Source organism: Crocodylus siamensis, chromosome 6, assembly GCF_052110815.1.
Source record: "Crocodylus siamensis isolate JL-2025a chromosome 6, ASM5211081v1, whole genome shotgun sequence".
NCBI classification, from domain to species: Eukaryota; Metazoa; Chordata; order Crocodylia; family Crocodylidae; genus Crocodylus; species Crocodylus siamensis.
The window spans coordinates 66,008,408-66,035,925 of NC_143400.1; the positions used below are offsets into that span (position 1 = coordinate 66,008,408).

General features: G+C 43.1%; 1 protein-coding gene across 1 annotated transcript in view; it reads right to left on the minus strand.

Annotated features, from left to right (window-relative positions):
* The window catches only part of SLC9A9 (solute carrier family 9 member A9), a 410,063-nt gene that overhangs the window by 148,553 nt on the left and 233,992 nt on the right, over nucleotides 1-27,518 (minus strand). Inside the window, exon 12 of the mRNA XM_090053238.1 lies at nucleotides 26,042-26,195. Within this exon, the coding sequence (XP_089909364.1) occupies nucleotides 26,042-26,195 (154 nt within the window). The remainder of the gene's footprint in view (nucleotides 1-26,041; nucleotides 26,196-27,518) is intronic.

A 27,518-nucleotide genomic window follows, 5' to 3' on the forward strand; every position in this document is an offset into this window, starting at 1 on the left:
AGTAGGTTTAGATTAGACATCCATAAGAACTACTTCACAGTTAGGGTGGCTAGGATCTGGAACCAACTTCCAAGGGAAGTGGTGCTGGCTGCTACCCTGGGGGTCTTTAAGAAGAGGCTTGATGCCTATGTGGCTGGAGTCATTTGAGCTCAGTTTTTCTCCTGCCCAGGACTTGAAGATCTACAAGGTCCCTTCTGACCCTACTTCTATGATTCTATGATAACCCCAAGGTCCCTTTCAGCCATTGTGCTGTCCAAGACATCTTCTCCTAACTTATATATTCATGTCACTGGTTATTTTGAGGTTGGTTAGGAGACAAGGTTGGTTATACATGACCTCCCTGAACAAAACTATGTTGGCTATCCTTTAGCATCATGCCTTTTGCCAGTCTCTCACAAACGGACTTCTTGATAAGCTTTGCTGGAGTAACTTGGTTACTTGAGGAAATGCTGCTACTCAACAGATACATTAGATATGATATTGAGGAAGGCAGTTTCCCCATATAGACCCTTAGGTGTTGTCACAGGATAATCGAATATTTTTTTTTCTTTATTTAATTTCTAAAACTCCATTGATAAGAGCTACTTTTCTCTCATTGGAAGTGAGGGGAGAAAAAAATGATCTTCTAAACTTGTCTTCCATCCAAATCTGGATCACTCTATTGAGCTAACTCTGACTTATTCCTTCAGAATGAAGCAGTGGCTCAGAAAAACCACTGAACCTGGGCCAGTTCTTGACTCTTAGTTACTTATGTGAATTGTAGGCTGTACATGATTTTACCAGGAAATGACATGACTGTTGGACGTTTAGGAAGTATTTGGTTCAGAGGAATATTAATATAGGAACAGAGCTATGAAAAATTTTGGAAGATGGAATATTGTTGGAATTTTGGAATTAAAAAAACCTAAATTTTTGTTAAACTTTTGCAGGAGTTTTCAAAGTGAAACTAAAATTGGAAGTTTTTTGTTTAAAGAAGGGATGTAGCATTTTGTTTTAGACTGTGGACCTAAGAACTTTGTTTTGTATTTCTGGTTTTTGCATTTTCCTCATTTCCCCCTTCCCCCTTTTTCTTTTCTTTTTTTTTCTTTCCTCCTTCCCCTTCCAAAAGGAAAGTGTATCAAGATGCATGTGAACTTAACCCCCTTCCCAACCCTCCCCCCCCAAACCCATGCCTTTTTAAAAGCTTTTTCCAGTGGCAAGAATAATAGGTGGAAATGAATATAAAAGAGACAGAATGGTAGGGGAAAAGGAGAAGAAACTCTGAAAACTGAAACTGGAAAATTACTAACTCCTGGTTTTCAAAAACCTAAAGCAAAATTACTTTTCAAAGCAAAATGGATTGGAAATTATCTGTTTTTAATTGGAATAGACATTTCAAAATAAGAAACTTCCAAGTTAAAATTCAAAAATATTCTTAGTTTCCCCAAAAAACAAAACAGTTTTCAGCAAATGATATTACAATGGAGGCTGTGAGGGGAATTTAATTGATTTTTTTTAGTCAGCATTACTCAAAAATCAAGGACATGTTTATCAATGCACACACTCTTTAAATAAGACAGATACACTTTCATATTTGCAAAATAAAAAGCAGTACCTGATGAATAGCAGTTAACACATGAATATCCATAGTGATTATTTGGATCAAGAATCCAAGCCTGGAGGTCAAATCCCAGTTCTACTGAAGTGACTGGTCTTTCACCATACTGAAATTCTACTGAAGTGACTGGTCTTCAGTCAGGCCAGTACTTTCTTCAGGAGTTTATTTTGAGGTTTGTGAGACTACTCCTTCCATCCTCACAGAAGTCTGTAATCAGCAAGGTATTTAGCATCTGCTTAACTTCAGTTATATGTAACATCTAACTGTTTCCAATGGACTACCAAAATGCTTAACATTACCTTGAAGTTTCAAATCATTAGCTTACTTTTTGTCTTATTCTAATAGAAAACTAATGCAGAAGTTAGTTCTAAGACATTCTAAACAGCGTGTTTATACACAGTCCAAAGATACTATGTTTGACTGATTCCACAGTAAATTTAGTATGTTGGATGTTAACGACATGTTAGCATCTGAATTAAAGTTTGGGATATTTTAATTGAAGGCAAAGTCCAGGTAGGAATATACTGGAAACAATTCACTTTCAGTTTGCCATTTGCTATACAGTTAATCCCATTTCTCATATGCTTACTCACACTAATGGATCACAGCAAACTTTGTCACAGTATTTTAAAGGATAAATGTAAATAATCCCTCATGCAACTTAATAACCCTATTCCCAAGCTCTGTTGATTTGTAATTTCAGAAAATTTGCTTGAAATACCTACAGATAAATTTGGATTTTTGTGATAAAGCAGAGGCATTGACAATAAGTTGAAGAGTATGAATCTTAAATTCCTGTTGAATGCTTCCTCTCTCAAATATCTATTTTTCCAAGAAATAAAAATGCTGCTTATTTCCTTTTCCCTGTGGGATAGCCACTTGGGGCTGGATTTATCAAGTGATTTAGGTATCTAGCTGGTGCTTTTAGCACTACATCCAAAACAGCAATTCAAGAAAGCCCTAGTCAAGTGGTCCATAAACTTCATTAGGCCCTTCCCTATTTGACCTGAAAGTTCTCTCCATGCCTGCAGATCTGCTTATGCACATGCCCAGAACTGCCCCTCACCGACTGAGGCCTAAATGGGACTCAGAATGTAACCACAGGGACATCAAAGTAATCAGTGCATAATCAACATACAAACAAGACAATACCCCTTACAAAATGCAGGTGTTGCCACTTTCTTTTAAAATGTGGCCACTAGAGCAGCAACAGCAATAGTATAATGATTACAGTATTCTGCCAGGCAAGTGTAGGAACTAGGCTGAGTTCCCTTCTATCCTAAACAGTTTCAGACTCTCGTTTTCTATCTTGCAGGACAGGGGCCTAATTATAGGCTGTTCTGAGATGAGGACATCTCTATTACTCCTGTCAAAGTTGTTTTATTGTACAAGAGAGACTATAAAATTCAGGAGGCCAGACAAAGGAGGACAACTTAATAGGTTAGTCACTAGTGGGTAGAGGGAAGGGGTGTGGGGTGGGAAGGAAGTACCTGGGTTCTGGTCCTAGAACTGTTTAAGTGTTTTACTTAAGTCATCAGTGGATAAAAAACAGAAATAATTCTCTGAGCAGACACCAGAAACCAGAGCTCCCTGCTCCTGAGTACCCTAATCACTAGGTGTAGTCCCTCTCTCTGGTTACTGAACACTTAATTATTCCAAACAAAGTGGAACAACTTCAACAACAAGAGCACTAAAGAACCCTCTTCTTTCTCCCCACATATGGTATACCTAGGGGGTTAGGGCACCCTCAAGCAGACAGGGGGAAATGAACCTGGCTTTTCCATTTCTTTGGTAAGGACTGTAGCCATTCAGCTACATCAAGAGAGGAAACGACTAGGGCTGTATAAAACGGCAGCGTTCCGTTTTGACCAGCATTTTGACGGAACAGTGTTCTGTTTCAAATTTTGTTTCGAATTGAAACAACTGTTCTGTTCTGTTCTGTTCTGTTCTGTCAAAACAGTTTCGTCGTTTCGACCTGGTTTTGACGTTTCACCCGTAGGATATAATGGGGAAGGTTGAAACAGCCTATAACTTTGTTATTTCTGGCCTGATTTGGATGAAACTTGCAGAACTGGTAGCACCTTCTACAGGCATGAAGCCTGCCATGTTTCATGGAGATAGATGCAGGAGGTTCAGGGGAACTGCACCCCAAAATCTTGAAAGCAAAACTCAAATCACATGCATGTGTTAAGCCACAGCAGGGTCAAAACTGCAGGTCAGCAGCTAGAGGCACATGGCCCCAGAACCCCCCTGCACCTCTCTCCTTGAAAGGTGGCAGGCTTCGTGGCCACAGCAGGGGCTAGCAGGCCTTTAGCTTTCACCCTGCTGCACCTTAACACACACAGTGTCACCCATGTCATGAGTTTTGCTTGTCTGCAGCTTGAGGTACAGTTTCCCCCAAACCTCTGCACCTATCTCCTTGAAACTTAGCAGGCTTTGTGGCCTAGCAGGGGCTATCATGCCTGCAGGTTTGACCCTGCTGTGGCTTAACACGTGCCCGTGACATGAGTTTTGCTTTCAAGACTTTGGGGTGCAGTTTCCCTGAACCCCCTGCACTTATCTCTGTGAAACGTGGCAGCCTCCATGCCTGCAGAAGGGGATACCAGTTTTGCGAGTTTCATCCAAATCAGGCCAGAAATGACAAAGTTATAGGCTGTTTCCACCTTCCCCATTATAGCCTATGGGTGAAATGTCGAAACAGGGTCAAAATGGCAAAATGTTTTGACTTGCCTCGTTTTGTTTCAAGGCTGTTTTGACAATATCTGTTTTGTTTCACTTTTGCTGTTTTGACCTTGACATGAGTCGAAACAGTGTTATTGGTGTCACTGGGCATAACCCTGGGTAACTCAGAGGGATGGAAGACCATGAGTGTCGAGGAAGTCCTTCTGCTCCAGGCTCAGATGAGCCAAAACCCCCCACCCTTTGCCCAACCTTTGTAACCCTTTCTATGGCGCCTGCAATCTCCTATCCTTCTGGAAAGCAGGCGAGCTAAAACTGTTATCTGTGGAATGCAAGGGCACCGCTCGGAGAGAGAAAGGAGGAGGGAAAGGGGAGGAAGAAGGGGGCCAGCGGGTGGACAATCACTGACAGTGAAACTGACCAGGGTATAAAATCCTGCTGTTGGATTTGAAACAATACAGTCTCCCTGTGCCTTTTACTTGAGTTCAAATAAACTCTGTCTGCTTCTCCCCCCAGTGTGTTTATTTGGCGCAATGCACACCGGGCAACGAACCCAATTGTTGCCTCCCTCGGGCACCTTGTGCCGGCAACTGTGTCAAAGAAATTTGGTGCAAAATTTCTCATAGCCCTAGAAACTACCCCCTCCTCTAGTAGTCATCTTTTGAATAAAAATATTACTCCCCCTTCCCCACACCTAAGTTATTGACAGAAAGCGCTCAGGCATTCTAACTTTCAGCAAAGGTTCACATCTGTGAATACCAGGTGCTTTTCTGCAGTTTACATAACAGAATCCTGGGGAGGTGAGAAACTAAGGCAAGTCTGTGGCCACGTTATCCTGCTCCTTGCTCAGCTTCCCAGTTCAACCTATGCACTATGTAGGATGTATAAGTACTTTGCATGGATGTTGCCAGTTCTATTTCTGGGGCTAGGTGGCTCAAAGTGAAGTGCTGCTTAACTCAGCATTGAGATAACAAAGTCCCCTTTTTGGATCTAACTTTTGGTTCTTTGTTATCAGGGACTATCACAGCACAAATATTTATGAAGGTTGTTTAGTATCACTCAAGCAGAATGATATGGTGAATAATTCAGATAGATCAGATACATTCCTTATCTTACTGAAAAAGTACCTTGCCAGTGATCCAGTGATAGGCACTATAGCCGATCATGGAGATTCATTACCCAGAGCATTTCTCATTTTCAGATAGAAATGAGTAGAAATTATCGAATTTCTCTTTTAATAATAACGTCCAATACATTTAGTATCCAATTTCATACTGCCACTTGATTTATAGCATTTACCAGACTAATCACTTTCCAGCTACTATTATATTAACCCTTCTGGTATGCAATCATATATCCATGGAAAGAACCTTCACAGACTTGGGGAAGTATAGTAAGCATCAGAGTCCTATGTGTAGCGTAAAACATGCTTTGCAGGGTGAGCAGTGCCCTGTGCCACCCACATGGCAGTGTGGTTGGGGGTGGGAGGGGCATCTGGAAAAGGTGGGGGGCAAATCCCCAGGTGGGGGATGTACAGGCCACTGGTGCTGTGTGTGGAATGGTAGAGGGGGGTCATCCTGGGAGCTCTCCCCAAATGGCCCATGTGGTATGTGGTCTGGGGCCCACACGCCAGCATTGCATTTAGCCCCTGCCACACTGAAGTTGGACAGCCCTGCCATAACCCACCCTTTCTCCTACACACCCACTGTGCTTGTGGAAAAAAACAAAGGCATAAAATTGAATACAATGGTTTAACAGACTCTACTGCTACATAAAAATATCTTTAATAGGCACCTCATTCAGCTTTTTATCTAGTCTGTGCTACCAGAACAGCCTAATTCTGGAATACATTAGGAGAAAGGATCTGGCTCACAGCATCCTTTGGTTCATGAGTTGTAAATGGCATGGCACAAGCAATAAGTAGGCTGTGAGATGAGTTCTTGTCTAAGTAGCTTCTTATACTCTGGATAGAAGTTAAAATTTGCCAGTTCCTTAACTTGCCTCATCTTTGAGGTTAGCATTTAGGAAAATGGTATAAATCATAGAAGACTGTGCTGTAAAATTGGAGGGTCACAAAAGGAGATAGCTAATGTGGCAGTATCATCCTTTGTAGGAAGCTCTCTCATGAATAAGCTTCTCTGTACATGCTTTGCCTTTACTAGATTTCAGTAGGATCATGAAACAGCAGGGGCTTGTTCAGCATCAGGTTATTTTCATCTAACCTCATAGTGTACACAGTTCCAGAGTCAACCTTGGTAGTTTAACAAATTGTTCCTCTTTGGCTTCATTATTATTGTTATGTCAATTACTCTCCAACCATTCAACAGTTTGGGAATCAGCTATTAAACTATATTTGATGAGGTTCTTAGGGTTAAAAGATGACAATTAAAGAAATATTTCTTTCTGTTAGCATAAAAGTTCCAGGCTGCAATTTGTTCTTAATAAGAATACAGTGGCAGCTAATGTAATAAACCTAACGATGACCATCAAAGGTATATCCTTGGGGGCAGTCCAAAATATAAATATGGATGAAAACTTCAGTTAAGATAGTGATCAAGGTCAAATTTAAGGTCGCAATTAGGACTATGCGAAGCTTTGCTCCTTGATCTGATTAAACAGAGATTCAGCCTGATTTGGTGACCAAATCGCCAAATCCAAATCGAATCAGGAGACTGTCACTGGTAGGTGTTGTATGGCTTTGGGGACCTCTTCATTGGTGCCCTGCCCTCCAGTGACATCAGGGTGAAACTCGATTCTGGTGCCCCTTAGATGGTCCCTTTTCTCGCCTGCCACATCTTTGGTGTTTTTGTTGGGGAGGCAGTTCCCTGTTGGGGGACCCGGAGGCATTTTGGGCCTGTGGGTGTCTTTGTGGGGCTCCAAACCTCCATGTTACCCCACCCTTACCACATCCTCAGCCTGGGCAGATGCTGCTCCCCGCAGGTCTTCCCACACTGCCCACCTTGATAGGGTTGGGTCTTCCTGGCTGTCAATCTTTAGGGGTCCATCCCTCATCTCTGGGGTCAGCTTCCACCCTCCTGAGAAACTAAACCTGTCCCATTTGGAGTTAAACTGTAACTGAAGAACTCAATTGTAAATGAGCTGCTTCTGCTGGCAGGTTCCTGAGATTCCCTCTCTCTGGGCCCTCAGTTCCTTGGGGAAGACTTGTCTGTCCCCTGTACCTTACTAGCCGTGTGTACCGGCAACCGCCCTGTGTCCAGCCCGTGCCAGCTCTTCTGGTATCACCTCCCTGGGGCCCAGCTGACCTGTGGTCTCATCGCTTTGGTCCCTCCAGACGGTGCTGTCCTCTCCTGGGGGCTCATGATTCCCTGTGCTCTGCCTGATGTAAGGCTGTCTGGGGATGCCCCTGAGCCAGAAGAGCCATCCTCAGCTCCGGCGTCTGAGCTTCTGATTGGAGCCCCTCTGCTTCCTGGTGGCATCCTCTGAGGATGCTGCCTTCCAGTGGAGCTCCCTTGCCCCCATCGGCCCCCAGGGCTGCCCTCTGCCTCACCCATCTGGGCCCTCCAGCAGATGCCCAGCTCCTTCTTGTGCAGGCTGGGGCTGGAGCCTCTCAGCTGGCATTCTGCTCCTCCCTCCATGGTGCTAGGTCAGCTGGATTCCCAGCTGCCTTTTGAGTAGCCTGCACTGCTCAGGAGCCACATCCCCAGCTCTCGCTGAGCCTGCTTTTGTGTTGGCATTGGGATTTGGGTCTCCCTCCAGCTGCTGCCCATCTCTGTTCCTGGGGTAAGTATCAGGGCGTGCTGATCAGGTTCTGTGCCATGCTTGGGGGACTCCTGCCTTCCCTCTCACAGAGATCCTTTAATCTCTCCTAATTGAATTGGAACCCTCCAAATCTATTTGGAGAGATTCAGAAAAATTCATGAAAACCCTGGCCCTGGCCTGTCACAGCTCCACGTTGTCATGGCCCCACCCTTCACAGGGTCTCCATGGAAACTGTCCACAGGGACTTGGGCAGGGGCTTCTGGGAAATGGAGTCTGCTGTGGATCAAATCCAGCCCATGGGCTGGATTTTTCTTGCCCCTGCTCTAGCCTTCCTTGCCCCTCACCTACTGATTAACAGACCTGAGACATCCCTCCTAACCTACTGCAGAAGAGGCAATGAGAGATCCACCCGCTATGTATCCTTCTCCTCCCCTGCCACACATAGTTTATGGTGGTGGATCTTCCTGAATAAAAGGGCGCAAGAGAAAAGACTCCTATCATGAAACAATTATCATGGAACAGCTCTCTGAGCAATTATTCCACCTTGTCTACAGGCTCAAGAGACATTTTTTGTATGAGTTACACCTGAGTCATTCTTTAAAAAGTACTCTTCATAAAACTGAAGGCTAGAACCTTATTTTTTTAATTGAAGGACAGATTCCATGAACTGGGACCTCAGCACAGATGTATAGTGCCTAAGCATTCAGCTGGGCCCTGAGGAGAACTTTGGGTGCCAAAAGACAGGACTTCCCCTGCTTCTGACTACTAATAGTTATTAGCACCAGGACACTCAAGTTTTAATCATAAAGGAAGTTAGAAGAAATGCCATGGTTTAGTTGATAGCAGGTACAGATGGCTGGCTGGACTAGTACCTGCACCAGTCTGCCAGTAACTATAGTGTTAACTGTTAGACATGTTACATTTAATTACAAGTTTTAGTGGAGTTTAGTGGCATTCAGCTAGGGGTTTAAAAGACTTTCCAACAGAAGATGGTTTGATCTTTGTTGAATGTGTGACTGGGCTACAGGGAGCTCAATGGGAAAAAATGTAGCTTGGCTGAAACTGTATTCCCAGTGGGACACTATTATAAAATGACTTAAGGAACTTACTGTATTACTGCTAAGGAGAAAAAAAATCTGTCTATGTAAACAAGCATCAAACCTTTAACTCACAGGAGTTTCCTGTATCACTGTGGGAACATACCAGCTAGGCTGATTACAAGCATCATAATCAGAAGCTTAAATGTATATCATTGTAAATATCCAGATGTACATGAAAATCTGCTACCTCTAACCTAAGTTATATTGTTCCAAGGTATGGTCACTGGAAGATATAGTTTAACACAGGCTATTTCATTTTTTAATACTAAATCAATGGGTGGTTCTTTTTCACTAAATTGTTTTCCAACCCTCTATGGAAAATATAACACAATGTAATGCGAGTGTATGGGAAAGAGCACCGAGACTAGGAAAAACATTTAATTAAGCCACCTTTTCTAAAATGAGCTTCCTTCATTTTGACAAATGTTGAAAGGAAAATGTGTTTCTACAATTAATTTATTACAGTTTATAACTACTGTATTGTGGATCATATTAAGATTATATCCCATGCCATAGGGTAAGTATTTAGACCCATTATATTCTCAGAGATTTGTACTGAATAGAAGTTGAGGGGGAAATGGCAAAATATGATTTATGATGTGACATTTTCTTGTGCTTCTGTGGGGCTTATTTGAGAGAGTGGGATGCTGTCAATTCAGACAACTAGGTCAGCTTCCCATTTACACCACAAAGAGGAAAAACAACAAAGCATAGTTCTTCCCCCTCCCCACAGCTGTCCCAGAATGAAATATTTGGCTATAAGAAGTTGCAATCCAGCAGTTTCATTTTAATTAATAATACTCAATGATGAGGAACAGTCCTTCTGGCTAGAACAGTAGGTCCTTCTTCCAGCAGTTCACCAGAAACACTCGACCCAATATCAGCTGATCAGTGCTAATATGTCTGTACCAGCTTTTGGTGCAAGTTAGTCCTACATCCCAGCCTTGTAGCCAGGCCACTGTTCCCCTCCTCCGTACACTAAGATGTGGGGAGAAGTGGGCATGCTAGAAGGGAGGAATAGGTTGAAATTGGACTTGGACAGGTTACAGTGGTGGGCAGATGAGAACAGGATGGGTTTCAACACTGACAAGTACAAGGTACTGCACCTGGGGAGGAAGAACCAGGCTGGGGAACTCCCTTCTCATCAGTACAGAGGCAGAAAAAGATCTTGGAGTCATTATTGATGCCAAAATGAACAGGGGCCAGCAGTGTCAGGAAGACCAACAAGTACCTTGTCATGCATCCACAAATGCATCTCAAGCAGGTCCAAGGAGGTGATCCTCCCCCTGTATGTGACACTGGTCAGGCTGCAACTGGAGTACTGCATCCAGTTCTGGGCACTGCACTTCAGAAGCAATGTGGACAACATGCAGAAGGTCCAGAGGAGGGCCACTCACATGATTGGGGTCAGCAGGCCAGGTCCTACGAGGAGAGGCTACGGGACCTGAACCTGTTCAGCCTCCACAAGAGAAGGCTGAGGGGGATCTAGTGACCATTTGCAAACTGGTCGGGGGGACCAGCAGGCACTGGGGGAGTCCCTGTCCCCCCAATCACTATCAGGAGTGACAAGAAATAATGGTCACTACCTGGCAGAGGGTAGATTGAGGCTAGATATCAGGAGGTGCTACGTCACTGTCAAGGCAGCTAGGATCTGGAACCAACTTCCAAGAGAAGTGGTGTTGGCTTCTACCCTGGGGATCTTTAAAAGGAGGCTGGATGAACACCTTGCCGGGGTCATTAGACCCCAGTACTCTTTCTTACCATGGCAGGGGGTTGGACTTGATGATCTGCTCAGGTCCCTTCAGACCCTACCAACTATGAAACCTCCTCTTTTCTTTGCTAGCTTATTGCATTACATCCCCTCAAATAGTTCGGGTGCTAAAGATCTGTAGTTCGGCTTTACTGTTGAGTAAAGAGAGCACGGCCAGTACATTTTGCAGTTTCAAGCACTGGGAGCAGTGTGTTGGGGAACAAGAAAAAGCAGTCTTGGGCACTGTCTGATAATTCTTGGTACCATAGCATCTGGGAAGTTGCTTTTTGCTTATTACACAACTTTCTGCCTGTGAGCTGTGGCAGGCCAGTAGTGGGTGCTCCTGTATTGGGCCACCAACCTCACTGTGTCCAACATCCTTCCAGGCTCCAAGTGCCTCCCTGGGGGCACCTCATGTCTAGCTGACCCCCTTTCTGGATCACACCTGCAAGCCTGGGGGTAATACCACCCCCACCCAGAGTCTGGACTGATTTGGCCCTGTGCCCCCTGGGAAATACAGGCCTAGTAATCCTTGAGGGGTACTCGACCCACTGCAAGAACTTGGGGTGCTTCACTCAGTCTGAAGCACAAATAGTGGTCTCCCTTAGTCAGTTGAACCAAGGGGACCCCAAGGCATAATTTAGATCCTCTCCCAATAAGTCTCCCATGCTAGGTACAAAGGAGAACTTTACTGGTTACAAGGATTAGGTTTGGAATAAGGTACAGGGTAGAGCAATATCAGAGAAAACCCTTAGAAAAAACAGTGGCATGGTAGCCTTGATAACACATTTGTGTTACTGCAAGCTATATATCTAGTTAGATCTCAAGTAGCTTTCTCATGAGTATCATCTATAGCCAGGTGAAGATTCCCTCTGGAGGCAAGAAGTTCATTGATCATGAGTTGAGAGAGAGAGAGAGAGAGAGAGAGAGTTTCAGATGGTCCAGCTTCTCTGAGAGTTCTCATTATGGCTGCTGCCTTGCCTCCAAGGCAGTCCTTAACTTATGACCTTATGACTCTATTTACCTGATCCAATGAAGGTCAGCAACTGTTGGCTGCCAGCCAACCAATTTGAAATGCATCACTGGTTGCTGGGTCTCTAGCCCCCTCCCTGTGACATTGCTTAGAACAACAAGAAGTTTAAGCCCCAACCCAGATGTGTGAGGCCAGTCATGTAGGCAGAGGGAGCAGGTTCAACCCCCGCCCCCGGAATCTATCCAGCTCAGGTTACAACTCAGGGTTATCTGAAGCTGATGGGGCCAGGGGTGTCTAGTCCTTGCAGTGATCATGGTAATCAAATTGTCAGATTGGGCATCTGCCTGATGGCAGAGTTTGGGGTGAGAGAGATGTCATTCTGCCACACAAGCAACCAGTCTGCCATAAAGAAATTAGTTTCACTCATGAAGGCACAGATTTCCAAAGGTATTTAGGCACTGCTCCTCTCAGCACTGAAAGTCCCAAATTTGTTAGCTGTCTAATTGGCTCTCAAACATGCTATCTTGATCTGCATGGGCTGGCCCTGACGTTGCTACTGCAGGGACTGCAGTACCTATAGCACTGTATGGAGGTAACTACATTTGTTTCCAGTTCAGGAGTTAGCTAGCACAGGGTAGCACAAAGTGCAGTAGAAGGGACATACATCCAGGATATGCATACTTTCCTATCTTTTTTACCTAGATAATGGGCTATTGCTGTATCTGACAAGCTATGTTTCTCATTCACAGTTCAGCTTCAGAACTCCAACCTGAAAGTGGCAATGAATGAAGAGGTCCTTATTTGAGTGGAAGAGGAAGAGCTAAAAGGTAGAAGGGACCATTTCTTGATAGTGTGCATGTGACAGTGTGAGATTCTGGGATTAGTGATGAATTCTATGTGACCCCTGTATTGCCAACCATGTTGCACATTGAAGAGCAGGTTCTGTCAGTGGAGGGTAAGATCAGGACCCTGGCTAGCTCCTCTTTCCCACATCTCCTGCCTTGCCAGGAGATTGTTTAAGCCAGCTGTTCCTCATTCACATATTATATTTTGCTGGTGTTTGTGAGATTTTGCAGTTACTTTGGCTGCATCCACTGAAAGGGGGATATAAAGTGGGCAATGTAAGAGACCATATCATAGGTCGGATACATGTGTGCCAACAAGAAATTGATAGGATTGATCCCTGAGGACTTCACGTGTGAAAACTTGAGGAAGAAATATAATTTCCTCTAACAACTGCGATCTGACTAAGAAGAATGGATACATCTATCCTAAGGCCGTGTGTAGACAAAACAAGGGGCATGTGTGAATGACACTTTAAAGCGGGCTAAACGTTTTTGCACTGCTTTAATGGTGTCAGGGTTTGTATGCCTCAGTGGCACATTGCACATTGATTACAGTTGCTGTAGCAAATTCAGTGGCGTAATGCACCTTAAATGACTTGGGGTGCAGCAAACTAAAAATCCTCTGAGGCATTTTAGTTTGCTGCCCTACCAGCTGTGGAGCAAAGCACTGGGCTCCATGCAGCTCAGGGGCTCTGCAGGAAGCTCTGCAGGCAGCCTGGCAGCAGTCCAGGAAAGCAGGCTCTGCCCAAAAGAGGAAAAATAAAAAGTGGCAAACCTGATCTCCCCCCAGCCCCGGAGCCTGCCTGCACTCTGTGGGGGACTGGTGCTTCCCTCCAGAGCTGCGGTGCCCCCAGGACTGCCTGAGCCAGGTGCCTGCAGGTGGGTGCCACTGGGGGTGGGGAGGGGGGTCTGCCATTACTGTGGAGGGAAGCACCAGCCCCTCTGCAGCCCAGGGACCACTCCACCCGCTGGCAGCTCACCCTCTGTTCCCTGCTGCCAGAGAGGCAGGTAAGTCAGGTGTGTGCATGACACAGGGGTTTAATTGGCCCTAAATTGAAGTGGTGTTTTTAAATACCTACTACACCACTTTTGGGCCCCCTTTTTGTCTATACATGCCAAGACCAGACCATACACTCCTATCAGGTCTTGTGAAATTCAGAATCAAAGTCTATCAAAAGGAAGAAACAGGTTGGTTTGCAATAACAGATTTATACTTCACTATAAAACTTAAATAAAATATTTATCACTACATGTGGCTGGAGATTTGCAATGATATAGATAGCAGTATCTGCACTGGATAGAACATCTGTTAATTCCTTGATCTGAAGCATATATCCCTTTGTTCCTGACATGGGTAGGAAAGGTTCTGTTCAGCCTTCAGGAATCCTGGAGCCTAGTTACCATACATTTCAACATTATACTGTCCCGTGAGGTTCCATATAACAACTGTCACCTTTCTAGTAGTATCCCTACCAGAACTCACAATGTTGATCTTTAATCATTTGGAAAGGTCAGTGTTGAGAAATAGGAGGCACTCCTTTGGAGACCTATCATGTGGGACCGAAACCCTAAAGTTTCCCACTTGGCAACCAAAAGCACTTCCAAAATACCACTGTAGCTTTGCTACATCATTTCTGCAAACAAAGCTGGTTGCAGGTGTGTAAATGGTACCATCAGTTGTAGGAATAAAGAAAAGGATATTTTCTTCTATTGCCATGGTGAATACAATGTTGTGAAAGCTATTCTACCATCATGAAACTACATTTTTAAGGGTCTATAACCAGGCCACAGATGTAAAGTATGACTGTAATGGTCAAGTTCTTAAAATCACTTAAAAGAAAAACATGTTTGATTGATTTGTAAAACAGAAATTGGAATCTTTTGATTTTGTATGCTGTTTTGCCCTTTGAGTATAAATTTACAGCACCACTGTCTGTGATGTCCACAAAGCACTGACAATTTTTAATTGATAGTGTCAGCATTATTAACATTTGAAAGCAGACTAGTATGTACACAAAAACAACTTTTAAAAGTCTCTCTTTAAAACTAATCTGGGTTCACATTGGCAAGGTTAATTGGTAAAGTCTGATGCTGAAATTAATATGCATTTATATAATATTTCATACTAGTCTGTCAAGTCAATGTGTGGAGATGTTTGCTGGTTAGATAAGCAAATATGGACTTTCCTAGCTGACTAAAAAACAGTTCTCTTAAACTGTTCCAATTTACTGGTTGTTTACACAATTCTAAAATAAACTTAAATAATAGATACATATGCAAACAACTATTACAATATGAGAGATTCTAGTAAACAAACACAATAGCCTACCATAATTATTTTTTAGTATAAACTGAGAAGGTAATGTTCAGATGCTGATTAAGTTTAGGATTAAGGCTTGAGTTAAAACAGTAATTGGATATAGGATTATCACATTAAAGGGTCTGCACAATCAATGCTGATGAGAGAGGACCTGCTTGTGTCACATCATAGGGGATCTGATGCCTGTTGTGCCTTCACTGTGATTAGCACTGTAGAAACAAGTAGGGGCTTAAGAATGAAATGATCATTGTGGTCTGTATTACTTTAACTCATAATGTAGTATAAATCTATTCTTTTATATTTCAGATGAGATAAGGTCAAACAATTGAACTTATTTCACACATCTTAGCAGGTAAGCCAGATTTTCCAAATGTTTTAGGTGCAGTTCAATGATCTTGTTTCCTTTTCATTTAGAAAATTGTATAGTAGCTACATCCCAAGGGAACCTGAACAAAACAATCCAGTCTATTTATTTTATATGGCTAGAGTTCTAAAAGTAGAGCAATAAAATCCCAGAATAAGGCTGTAATCTTTCAGAAATTTGATTTGAAAAAGATGCTGATTTATTAGGTCAATATGAGTTTTTCTTTTAGTTAGACGTTTACAACTCCACTCCTGATTCCTTATAATCTAAAGGTGTTATTCAGATACAGATCTATATTCAAAACATTTACAAAGAACATTTATATAATAACTAGCCATTTGTGGGTGATCTGGTAACCTTGGTTTACTAAGAAGAAATGAAAGGGAAAAATACATCTTGCACACGGTTCTGAACTCCAGGTGGTCCCAACCCCCACTTCTGGATGCCGCCTCGCCCCCCCGCCAGGCAGTATTCAGTGGTCTTGTGCCAACAATGAATCTGCATAATGTCATAATGCATAATGTCATCTGTCAGAGACACTGACTTTCCTCCACTGGTGGAGATGTAGGAATTCTAGTCTACTCTGAGACACCTACACAAGTGAACTATGGTGAGAGTGGTGTCTTCACAATCACACTACTTATTCATATATCATTTGCTTCAATTATTATTTGTTTACTCTAATTGAGGTAACTAATCTAAGAAACCTTATCAAATATACTGAGAGGTTATATGAGAAGAAAGACGTTAAAATTATTTAAAAATACCGCGTAGTATTGCCTTGCATAGAGTGCGTAGAACACTGAATAAATACTTCTTAGTCATTGAGGGATTGCTGTAAAAAGATGCACAAAATGTCTAACAATCCCTTGATAAATATTTGCACAAGGGGTGATGCTAACCAAACAAGATCTAATACTTAGCACAGTGATACTTTTATAGGACATGTTTTATTAATAGCCTTATATTGCTGCTCTGCCTCTCAGGAGAATCCTTTATCCCCAAACCCCTGATTGCAGATTTACTGTAAAATGTAGTTTCCCATTTTTAATCAGAGTAAGGGGAACAAGGTGACACACGTTTCCAAAACTATTACTGGGTAATACTCAACAGCTCTGAAGACACATTTATTGAATACTTCAATGTGGCTCTGAATTCATGCTTATATGGCTGTATTCTTTCTTTTACTTTTGTATATCATGATACCATTCTCACTCACAAAGGCAGGTTCATTCATTATCAGATATGAACAGCCTATTGCAGTTCTATCACAGTGAAAAGAAAGGGCTGTTTTTCACTAGTTGCACACTCCAGATTAAGCAAAGTATAAAATAATGTTTGGGAATCTAATACAACCAATTCTGTTGTCAGAAGGCTAGTTAGTTATGAAGGGCTAAATCCTATTTTCCCTTTACATGCCTAAGTGGTGCTCATATACTATGTAACTGCAGCTTTTGGCACTTATACAAAGTTTAAGAGTCTGTTTCAACCACTGGCAGAATAAGGTCACTCTGCATGTCTATGTGTCAAAACTAAAGCAGTGGCAGTGACAGAGGAGAGGGTTCCTACTTTTAATCTTATAGTCTATTGGTTAGGGAATTTATCTGATAAGCAGGAAGCCTGGTGTTCTAAAACCCCCTCATCTAGAGGAGGTTTGAACTTGTATAATCTGTTCTTAATAAAGTGTTTTAACTAACAGGGCAGAGGATAGACAATGCTCAGAGTGCTCTCCAGTCCTCCCTTTGAAGCTGACCCACTGTACTTTGCAATTAATATTCCTTAGATAAAACAAATGAACAACACTGAGATAGTTTGTGCCCCACTGGGAGTATAGGCCCATGCCAGAATTTAATGTCTTCTCCTTTCCAGGGTACTGGAAAGGAGGCACTCCCTCTCTATTTCGTTCACCACTTCCTGGCCCACCTATCTTCACAACCTCCTGCCCAACTTTGAGGAGAGGAATGGAGAGCACTCTGGCAATGTTAGAGCAATTTCCTGGGAAGCAAGATATGTAGGCTCAAATTCCCCCGATGAAGAAAGCTTTAAATTCAGGTCCCTCACTACTCATGGTTGTGATTTCTCTGCAGCTAACTTGGGCTATGGACAGAAGTTACACATAAATCAGTTTAAATGATCAGAAATTGGTTTAAACCTGTAATAGAACATAAGTTCAGTGCACTTAAACCAGTTTCCAAATGGCTGGAACTGGTTTGAGATAAACCTAGTTGAATGTAGTATCAGATTTAATCAATTGAGGTCAAACCAGTTTATGAAACTTATGTCCCAGATCCCTTCCTGGTTTAAGTTAAATCAGTGTCCTCCAGCATCCCAGCATGCTCTGCAGCCCTGGGCTGGGCTGTCTGTTCCATCCAAGCAGGGTTGGTCCTACCCCTCTTCTCCCTAGCCAGAGCACTATCACCGCTCCCGCTGGCTGAGAAAGGGAGTAGGGATGGGAAACCCTGGTCTGGAGTACTGCTGGGTTTGCCTGGCAAGTGGGCAGCAGCTTTTGCCAGGTGTCTCCAGTCCCCACCCCCTTCACTGCTTCAGCACCAGGAGCAGGAGTGGGGCCATACCCCTGTAACCTGAAGGGAAGTGGGGATTTAATTCCCCCATTGCAGGGTAAAGGGCTGCATGGGCACCAATAGGCTTAGCTTGTGCACCTGGGGCCATGGTGACTAGATGTCAGTAGCCTGAGGGGAAGTGGAGGGTTTAATTCCCCCATTGCAGGCAGCAGGGTGGGGGGTGGAGGGGGGCCCTGGGCCAAGTCCCTCCAAGGAGGGGCCAGCTGGCTGTGGGGAAGAACAGGGAAGGGGGATGTGACCTGGCTGCAGGGTGGGGGGGAGAGGGAAGCTGAGGCTAGTTATGGAGCCCAACTCACTGCTGCCTCCCAGTGTGGCAGCATGGCCTGGGCTGGTGTGGCCCCAGGGGGTGGGGTCAGTGCCTGCTGCCTTCTGCCTCCAGCCCCATGTGAGGGCCACAATATGCCTGCAAGCTCCCTGCCCCCTCCCTCTCCTGACAGCAGTGGCAGGAGAGCAAACTTATTGCACGGTGGGTGGAGGTGAAGGTCCTGTCATCCACTGCCTGCTCATGGCCAGCTGCTGTGGGCCAGGAGTGTGGGCAGTGGTGGGGGGGAGGCTATGGACCACTGCACCTGGGTTTGGCTATGGACCACTGGTTTGGCCCAGCCCTGTAGCCCAGGAGTACAGCCTGGTCCAGCCCAGCCCCACAGCCTAAGGGCGTAGGCAGTGACTGGCCTGCAGGGTATATGCTGAAAGGACAAGACATGGCAACCATAGAGAAACCAATTAGTGATACCCAAAGATGAAGAGTCATAGTTTCATAGTTTCTAGGGTTGGAAGGACCTGAGTAGATCATCTAGTCTGACTCCCTGCCATGGCAGGAAAGAGTACTGGGGTCAAATGACCCCAGCAAGGTGTACATCTAACCTCCTCTAAAAGACCCCCAGGGTAGGAGCCAGCACCACTTCTCCTGGAAGTTGGTTCCAGATCCTAGCCGCCCTGACCGTGAAGTAGCGCCTCCTGATATCTAGCTTAAATCTATCCTCTGCCAGCTTGTGACCGTTATTCCTGGTCACTCCTGGCAGTGCTCAAGGGAACAGGGCTTCCCCAGTGCCTGCCGGTCCCCCCGACTAACTTGTAACAGGCCACTAGATCCCCCCTCAGCCTTCTCTTGTGGAGGCTGAACAGGTTCAGGTCCCGTAGCCTCTCCTCATAAGGCCGCCCTGCTGTCCCCTGATCATGCGAGTGGCCCTCCTCTGGACCCTCTCCATGTTGTCCACATCCCTCTTGAAGTGCAGTGCCCAGAACTGGATGCAGTACTCCAGCTGCGGCCTGACCAGTGCTGCATAGAGGGGGAGGATCACCTCCTTGGACCTGCTTGAGATGCATCTGTGGATGCGTGCCAAGGTGCGGTTGGCCTTCCTGACTGCATCCCCACACTGCCGGCCCATGTTCATCTTGGAGTCAGTGATGACTCCAAGATCCTTTTCTGCCTCTGTACTGACAAGAATGGAGTTCCCCAACCTGTAGGTATGGTGCTGGTTCTTCCTCCCCAGGTGCATCACTTTGCACTTGTCGGTGTTGAATCCCATCCTATTCTCATCTGCCCACCCCTGTAACCTGTCTAGGTCTGACTGTAGCCTATTCCTCCCTTCTAGCATTCCCACATCCCCCCACATCTTAGTGTCATCAGCAAATTTGATCGGGGGCTTTTTACCCCCTCGTCCAAGTCATTGATGAAGATGTTGAACAGTGAGGGCCCAAGGACCAAGCCCTGTGGAAACCCACTGCCCAAATCCCTCCAGGTCGAAAATGACCAATCCATTACCACTTTCTGGGCGCGGCCCTGCAGCCAGTTGGTGACCCAATTGATTGTGTGGGTGTCAACACCACAGTCCCCCAGTTTCTTAATGAGAATGGGGTGAGAGACAGTGTCGAAGGCCTTCCGAAAGTCCAGGAAGATTATGTCCACTGCTACCCCTGCATCTAAGGATTTGGTGATCTGATCATAGAAGGCCACCAGGTTGGTCTGACAGGACCTGCTGCTAATCAACCCATGTTGGGTGCCCCTAAGCATGATCTCCCCTGCTGGCCCCTCATGGATATGCACTACAATAATTTTCTCAAAAATCTTGCCCAGGATCGAGGTAAGACTAACTCGCCTATAGTGTCCCAGGTCCTCCTTCTTCCCCTTTTTGAAGATGGGAACCATGTTGGCCCTCTTCCAGTCCTCTGGCACCACACCAGAGCACCATGAGTGCTCGTAAAGCCATGCTAGGGGTCCTGCAATGACCTCAGCCAATTCCCTCAGTACTCTAGGGTGGAGATTGTCTGGACCAGCTGACTTGAATACATCCAGTCCCTCCAGAATTCCCTAACTAGTTCCTCACTAACCCTTGGCCTACGTGTGCCTCCCCTAGGGCCTAAGGGGGGCCCAGTGGAGGGGGGGTGACTGTTCCAGTCCCTGCTTATGAAAATGGAGGCAAAGAAATCATTAAATATGTTGGCTTTGTTGTCTGGTGTGATGACCAAATTTCCTAATGTGTCCTGCAGGGGCCCCACATTACCTGGAACCTTCTTTTTACCCCCTATGTATTTAAAAAAGGACTTCTTGTTGTCCTTAATCCGGGAAGCTAGTCCCAGTTCCATCTCCGCCTTGGCCTTCCTGACTACGCCCCTGCATTCCCGAGCAACTGCAGTATAGTCATCCCTGGTGATGGCCCCTCCTTTCCATTGGGTGTACACCTCCCTTTTTGCTAGGAGACATTCCCGGATGCTTTTGGTGAGCCATGGAGGCTTGTGTGCCCTCCTGCTCCCTTTGATCCATGTTGGGATTACCTCCTTTTGGGCTTGGAGGATCGTCTCCTTAAGGAGCGACCACTCTCCTTGGACACCTGGCACCCCTCCCCTCCAGGACCTCAGTGCTTCCCCGACTATTCTCCTTAACTCATTGAAGTCTGCCCTCCTGAAATCTAGGGCTGCTGCCTTGCTGCAGGCCTTTGCCACCTTGCGCTGGATGGTGAATTCCAGCAGGCGATGATCACTGTTGCCTAGGTGGTCGAGCATCCGCAGCCCCCTTACCAGGTCATCTCCTGTGGCCAGCACCAGGTCCAACAAAGCGTCTCCCCTGGTGGGGCTGTGCACCTCCTGGGTTAGATGGAGGTCCCTCAGAGGAGAGAGAGAATAGGAAAAAAAGATTTCAGAGCAGCAAAGTGTCCCCATGAGGGGAACCCAGGGCTATCAGACAGAGGGCATACCATCAGCCCATCTCACCCACCCCACTGGGGGTAGTTGGGTGTTCTGGAACAAGGTATCTGGGTCATAAGTCCAGCCTATTTGTCAAAGTGGATGACTTGATGAATATTTATGAATCAGAGATTATTAGTTATCTATCATCACTGGTTTGCATGGGGCTGTGTAGGAGTATATCCTAGCAGAAGGATTTGACAATATTAATTACTCAACTAATATAATAAATAATTGTAACATATTGAAATTTGTAACAGAAGGGAACCACAGCATGTAACTGGAAAAGATTTCAGCTTTGGGGAGCATGGACATAATCAGTAACTGGTGTTGCTTAGTGCTACACTGATATAAATATTTACTCAGTAAGCTGAAGCTGATTGATTGTTCTTAGATAAAAATAACACTTGCCACATCTGTTTATTTTAATATAATGTTGGGGGGTAGCAGATCTCTTACCTACCCAGAGGTTAGTGTCTCTGAACAATGTCTAAACTCAATTCTGACCTAAATTCAATCAGTTTAGGACTAGAAATAGTTACATTCCTTGAGAAATTGTGGCTAAGCCCACCTAGCATGGACACAAAGTCAAATTTATGTGGATAAATATAAGACCCATTCATTCCACTAAATGCAGCCATCGTCTGATTTAAAAACCCTTTTTTTAAGTGTACTTTATAAGATAAATTCTACATTGAGCAAGTGGTTTACTGATTCTCCTTTGTGACAGAACAAATTACTCCACCTCTGAACTCTGCTTCACTGGTTTTGACTCCCTCTGCCTGGCAGGTGGGCGTACCTATGATAGTGACTGCTGTGCCATAAGAAAATCTCAACTTGGTCATCATTAGGAATATGATATAGCTCTGATTGAGTTTTCCTTTGAATTTAGGATTGGTATTAGTTTTGTTCAAGTGAATAATTTTATTTTCAGTTGACTTGAGTGGCCAGCTCTGCACTATAGTTTCAATCCCAGGCCACTTCAGGCTACACAGACCAATTTGTAGCCATATCAATCCAGTAGACTATGGGGACTCACCCCAAAAAGGAAGTTTGAAATGCCACTCTCATATTTACAGTTCATGCTCCAGGCTGTGTGTTGTAGAGTCACATGGATTGAACACTGTAGTGACAATCTGAACCTTCTCTCTTCTTTCTATCTTGGACCTTGCTGGAATAACTTATGATTTTCCTGTGTGATTTCATACTTGCATCCACAATTCTCTTAAGCCCTCCACAATCATACATCCTAACTCTGTATACAAAGGAAATTCTCTATTTTTCTCACTGGGCTATCCTTCTAGGGAACTTGAAAATGCAAAATGGCTGCCTGGGGGTGATGGCAGATTTATTTGTCATTGTTGATTAAAATCTCTGTCTACAAGTACTGTAAACAGGAATTCACTCCTTCGTTAATTAGAGGCAGTTTCAGTCCATTTGAAATAAGATAACATAGCAAAGTCTAAGTGTAAGAATTTAAAATGAATAGACGTACTGATAGTCAAGGCTAAAGTTCTGTAAGGGCATAAGAATGTGCAACTACTATTGGAGTATCAACAACTTATTTTTCTTTAAATATAAATGTCTATTTAAGCCTTTTCTCAACTTAATCTCGGCTATGAAGTTATGCATTTTGGTGTTAAGAAATGCAGTTAGAGTTTGTTGGTGCCTACTTTCTTGATGCTCCTCAGCAAATCCCAGCTTTAGCTGCTAAAATAAATTATGTTATTAATCAATCACCTTAGAACCATTGATCCCAGGATTCAGAGGCAGTTAAACTTTCCTGGTAGTTAAATTTTCCTGGATAAATGGTTACCATAAGGGCTTTAATATTTTATGAAGAAGGGTGAAAAAAATAATGCAGGCAGACCTCACTGATAGAAGGAGTCCCATTGAAGTCAGTGGGACTACTTGTGTCAGTCAGGGTAAGGAGACTCATTCTTCATGTTTGTACCCTGCATTTTCTGAAGAACTACATCAGGGCATCAAAACTCCTTGTAAACCTGTACTGGAAAAGACATGTAACTGCTTTTCATTTTTTCTTCAATATTTTTTGCTGACTCTCTTGATACAATCTCTTGATCCCAAGATTGTGCAAAATGCTTCAGACCCCAAGTCCCAATTAAGAGATTTCACATCATCATCAGTTTGTGCTCATTTATGTATTCATCTGAAACAGGGCTGTGTAGCAATTCTTTTACTGAGTGGCAGTGAAACAGTGGCAAATCTTTTAGGAAGGCAGACACCTGTAGTGTATATTTGATTGTATTAAACTTGGCTGACATGGTAGGAGATGAGAGAGTTTTTCAAGATGGGCAAAATCAAAGTACCAGGGAAATCACAAAGCTCACACACAGTATACAGATGCCTGCATTTTATATTTATCCAGTATATTTGTATGCTGCTACTGATTTTGTCTATAAGCTTTTATCTCCCCTTCTTTATTAAGGCTCACATTTAGTTATCTTCAGCTGGTATTTAATAGCAACAGTTTGACATGAAGGCTTGTTAATCAGACATCACTCTGTAAACAAGCAAAGCATACACTATATATAGAATACTTGATAGGCAATTGTAAATTAGAAGGCCACTAAAGTTTTCTTTGGTGACATTATAAAGCATGGCAGTGAGTCCTGAATAGATTATGAAGTAATCAGAACACAGAGATTGCATTTGCACCTTTTTGTTAAAAGCTGGGTTTCTCAAAACCCCCCAAATATATCTGCACATAATGTATTTGATGTTCCATTAAATTACATGGAAGAATTAAGCATTCTTCTTTCCACCCCCTTTCCTTGTCCTCGTTTTCTTACTTCAGCTTCCATCTCTCTCATAGCCATCCAGCAATACAAATTCATTTGAAAACCCACACAAAGAAGGAGAAAGCAAAAATCAAATGAGCAAAAATCTCTAGCTGAGTGCTGCACAAATAAGGAGGCTGCAGGAGATGCATGAAGATTTTTTGGTACATTTTGTGATAATCAGACTTAGCTTCCACTCATAAATTACAGCAGTTAGCTGAGCAGGCTGTATAGTAACTGATACTACATTACACAAGAATTGGTGTATCCAGAACCACAGCCCAGCTTCTCTAAATCTGGACCATAATATCTCACCCCTTCTGCTGCCACTGCTAACAGGTGAGTTTTTAAGAGAAACTAGGAAAAACCTCGACCTACTCCCACATGTTCTCAAAACTCCTTCATGAGCAGGAGTCCTTTTCATTCAGAAACACCATGTGAGTAGAATCTGCAACCATCAACATGTTCTGGACTATCTATGGAAAATTCTGTACATTTTTTAGACCCTTGGGTTGTCTGACTTGCTGGTGTCCAAGCTGTATCTGTTAGTACAGCCAAAGGCAGATCATAGCCTACTCCATTCTTGATCTATACACAAACTATAACTAGTTTGTTTTTTTGGAGATGGGGCTTTGTAACATCTCCTTCAGGATGCCATAAATATACTCAATTCAGGGGCACCCTGAACAAAAAATTAACAAAAAATTCCCCACACTATAGAATTAACTAAATTGTTTTTGCAGGCATTTTATAGGAAAAAGAGACAACAGCAATTAAAAAATGCTGGATATCAAAGCTTCTTATATTAGTGGTTCTCAACCCTACTAGACTCAAGACACCTTTTGGAAAATGCCAGCTCTTAGCATTCACTTTTTTTCTTGACTTATAGAAAAATAATAGACCATGTCTACTGTTTCAAAGAACTCAGAAAGACTATTATAGAACAGAATTCTTTGACACTATGGATTCCTGTTTGAAATCTCTGGGTCTATCTTGTGAATCATGTGTAGGTGCTTGCACACCTAATGGTGTTAATACTGCATGGCAGCCTGTAGCATGCAGGTTGATAATCATTGCTTTACATGAAGGCAATGACCAGCTAGCACTCTCCTGAAGAAGAGCTTTACATTTTGCATGGTCTCTCTCAACTTGAAGTTGCTTCCTTGTCTTTACCTGTCAGACCATACAGGACTATGGCACAGACTCTCATGAATACAGTGTGCTGAGCAACCAACTCATTCATAATTCCCTCAGTTTTGATGTCAAGGAGTCACAATTTAGTCACCCAAGGGTGAACCCACTGATATTTCAAAATACACCCTGGTTTAAATGCTCCTGTATATATTCGTGCAAGTGCATGGAGTACAAGAAGGTTGGTGTAGTAAAACTAAAGGCAGATTTTGGTTGATTTAACTTTAAGACATTCCATCTGTTGAAACAAGTTCAAAATAGAAATGGAAAATATGATGTATAGATTACACAGAATGCTCATTAACATTCAATCAAGGTAGACATTACATTTCTGATTAAACATCCCCTCTTTTGCAATTAGGAGTAAACAATTAAATGAATAAAATAATAATTCCTTCCTTCCTGGTGTCACGTACATACATATATGAACATATGGAGTGCCGATAGACTCTGCCATTGTCCTCTGCCCAGCTAGGCAAACACATTTCCTGCATAGGTTTTGCTATCCATCTTTCTTTGTTACTAATGTAATAATTTCCAGGATGGGGTTTTGTGGCTTTTAAGATACTTCAAAACATTTTTGTGGAATCAATACATAAGTTTTAGACTATGAGAGGAAATGTCTCTGTATCTATATCTCATGTAGTGCTGTGCACCTTATGCCAACATTTAACTATATTTAAAAAAAAAGAAATATGATCTTTAGAATTAAAAATGGACCTGAATGAGACATTCAGATCAGACCCTGTAAAGTTCTGGGGAAAATGGATCTCCCCCTGGTTGCCTGCTCCACCTCTATCAGGTGTCAAATCCCAGCTTTGTAGGTCACCACCCTGTCTATTAAAATGTGAATTGGAAAGATGTATAAAGGTAGTGATTAACTATAACCATCATGTTATTTTACCCTGTATTAAATCATGGTAAGACAGCACTAACCTGATGTGGAGCCATGTGAGCATTGGAGTGGTGCCTCCACCAAAGACCCAGACTGTGAAGAACACAATAAGCAGCGTTGTGGTGAACATCATTTGCTTTGGTTGAGATTCTGTGTCCCGGATAGCCAGTGCAAAAGCTATTGCACCACGTAACCCTTAAAGAAAAGGGAAGCAATCCTGGTAACTTCATGTGTTTGGACAAATTTAATTTTCATTCAGCCCCAATCCTAACCCTTATCCAAAATAGGCTTTGCCCAGGGCATTTCTGTCTTGATGAAGGTATTCATTTTAAACTTGACTGCAGAACAGCAGCAGGTTCTTATTTCTGCTGTTTAATTGCCTGAATCCATCTTAGAAATAAATGCCACTTCAGGGATGTAAGTTTTGCATCTCTCAGGGACTTCGCTGGACTGGATTTTAGCCAGAGAATTTAATGCACACCACTTACCTATTTGTAACATACACTTCTGTGAGCATGTCAGAACAACTAGTCCTTATTCTAACTTCAGAGATTTAAAAAAAAAGGGAAAAAGAAAAGCTGTTTCTTGTACCAAAGCAATTCCCAGTCAGATGCTTCTCAAGGGACACATTTTTACAATGGTCTAATATTTCAAATAAATGAACAAAGAACAGTTATTAGTTATTAAGAGGCAATTATTTTGTGATGGAAGTACACATGCAGGCAGATGTAATAGTCTAACTATGATCCTTCCTGTAAGGGACACTGAAGCACATTTAATTGTTGTTATTAACTCATGAACAATCAGCGTTGCAGAATTTCACAACAAAACCACCCTGGTATTTGCATATTAGTCACATGTGTTTTATAGCCAAACAGTTCTGTACCTCAAGAATAATCTCTAAAATTCAGACCCCTTTGTATATGTTAAGGAGCACCCTAATCCCTTTGTGACTTCAAAGGCACCATTCATGGAGTGATGTACTAGTGACCATGAGGGAAACAATCCGAATTTAGCCCAAATAAACACCCACTTCTTGCATGGAACCATAAGAAATGTAAATCACTTAAAAATCATGTTCATGCTGAGAACAGGCACAAAAATTGCAGCTAATGAGTAGTTTTCAAAGAAACTTTTAAATGCCTGGAACAGGGGATGCATAATGAATATAACTTTTTAACTCTAATATAGTATTGCACTTGAAAAATTATAATAAATGTGAGATTATACACCCACAGACATTGAATAAACAGCAAAAGATATAGATGAGGGGAAAACAGCTAAAAGTGAGTCTAAAAAACCCTATGTAGTAATAAGCAAACAAAATAGGACCTCACAAGGTGATGCATTTATAAGCAGCAGAAGAACAATATTTGTGAGTGCATGGTAGAAATAATATTTTGTGCTTCCACAGTGCTTTGCCTTGATTTTTTTTTAAGATTTATTTTCTTCCAAGGAAAAGCACAAAAATAAATGTAGAAATGCAAAGAAGAAATCCATGTAGCATATACACTTGTT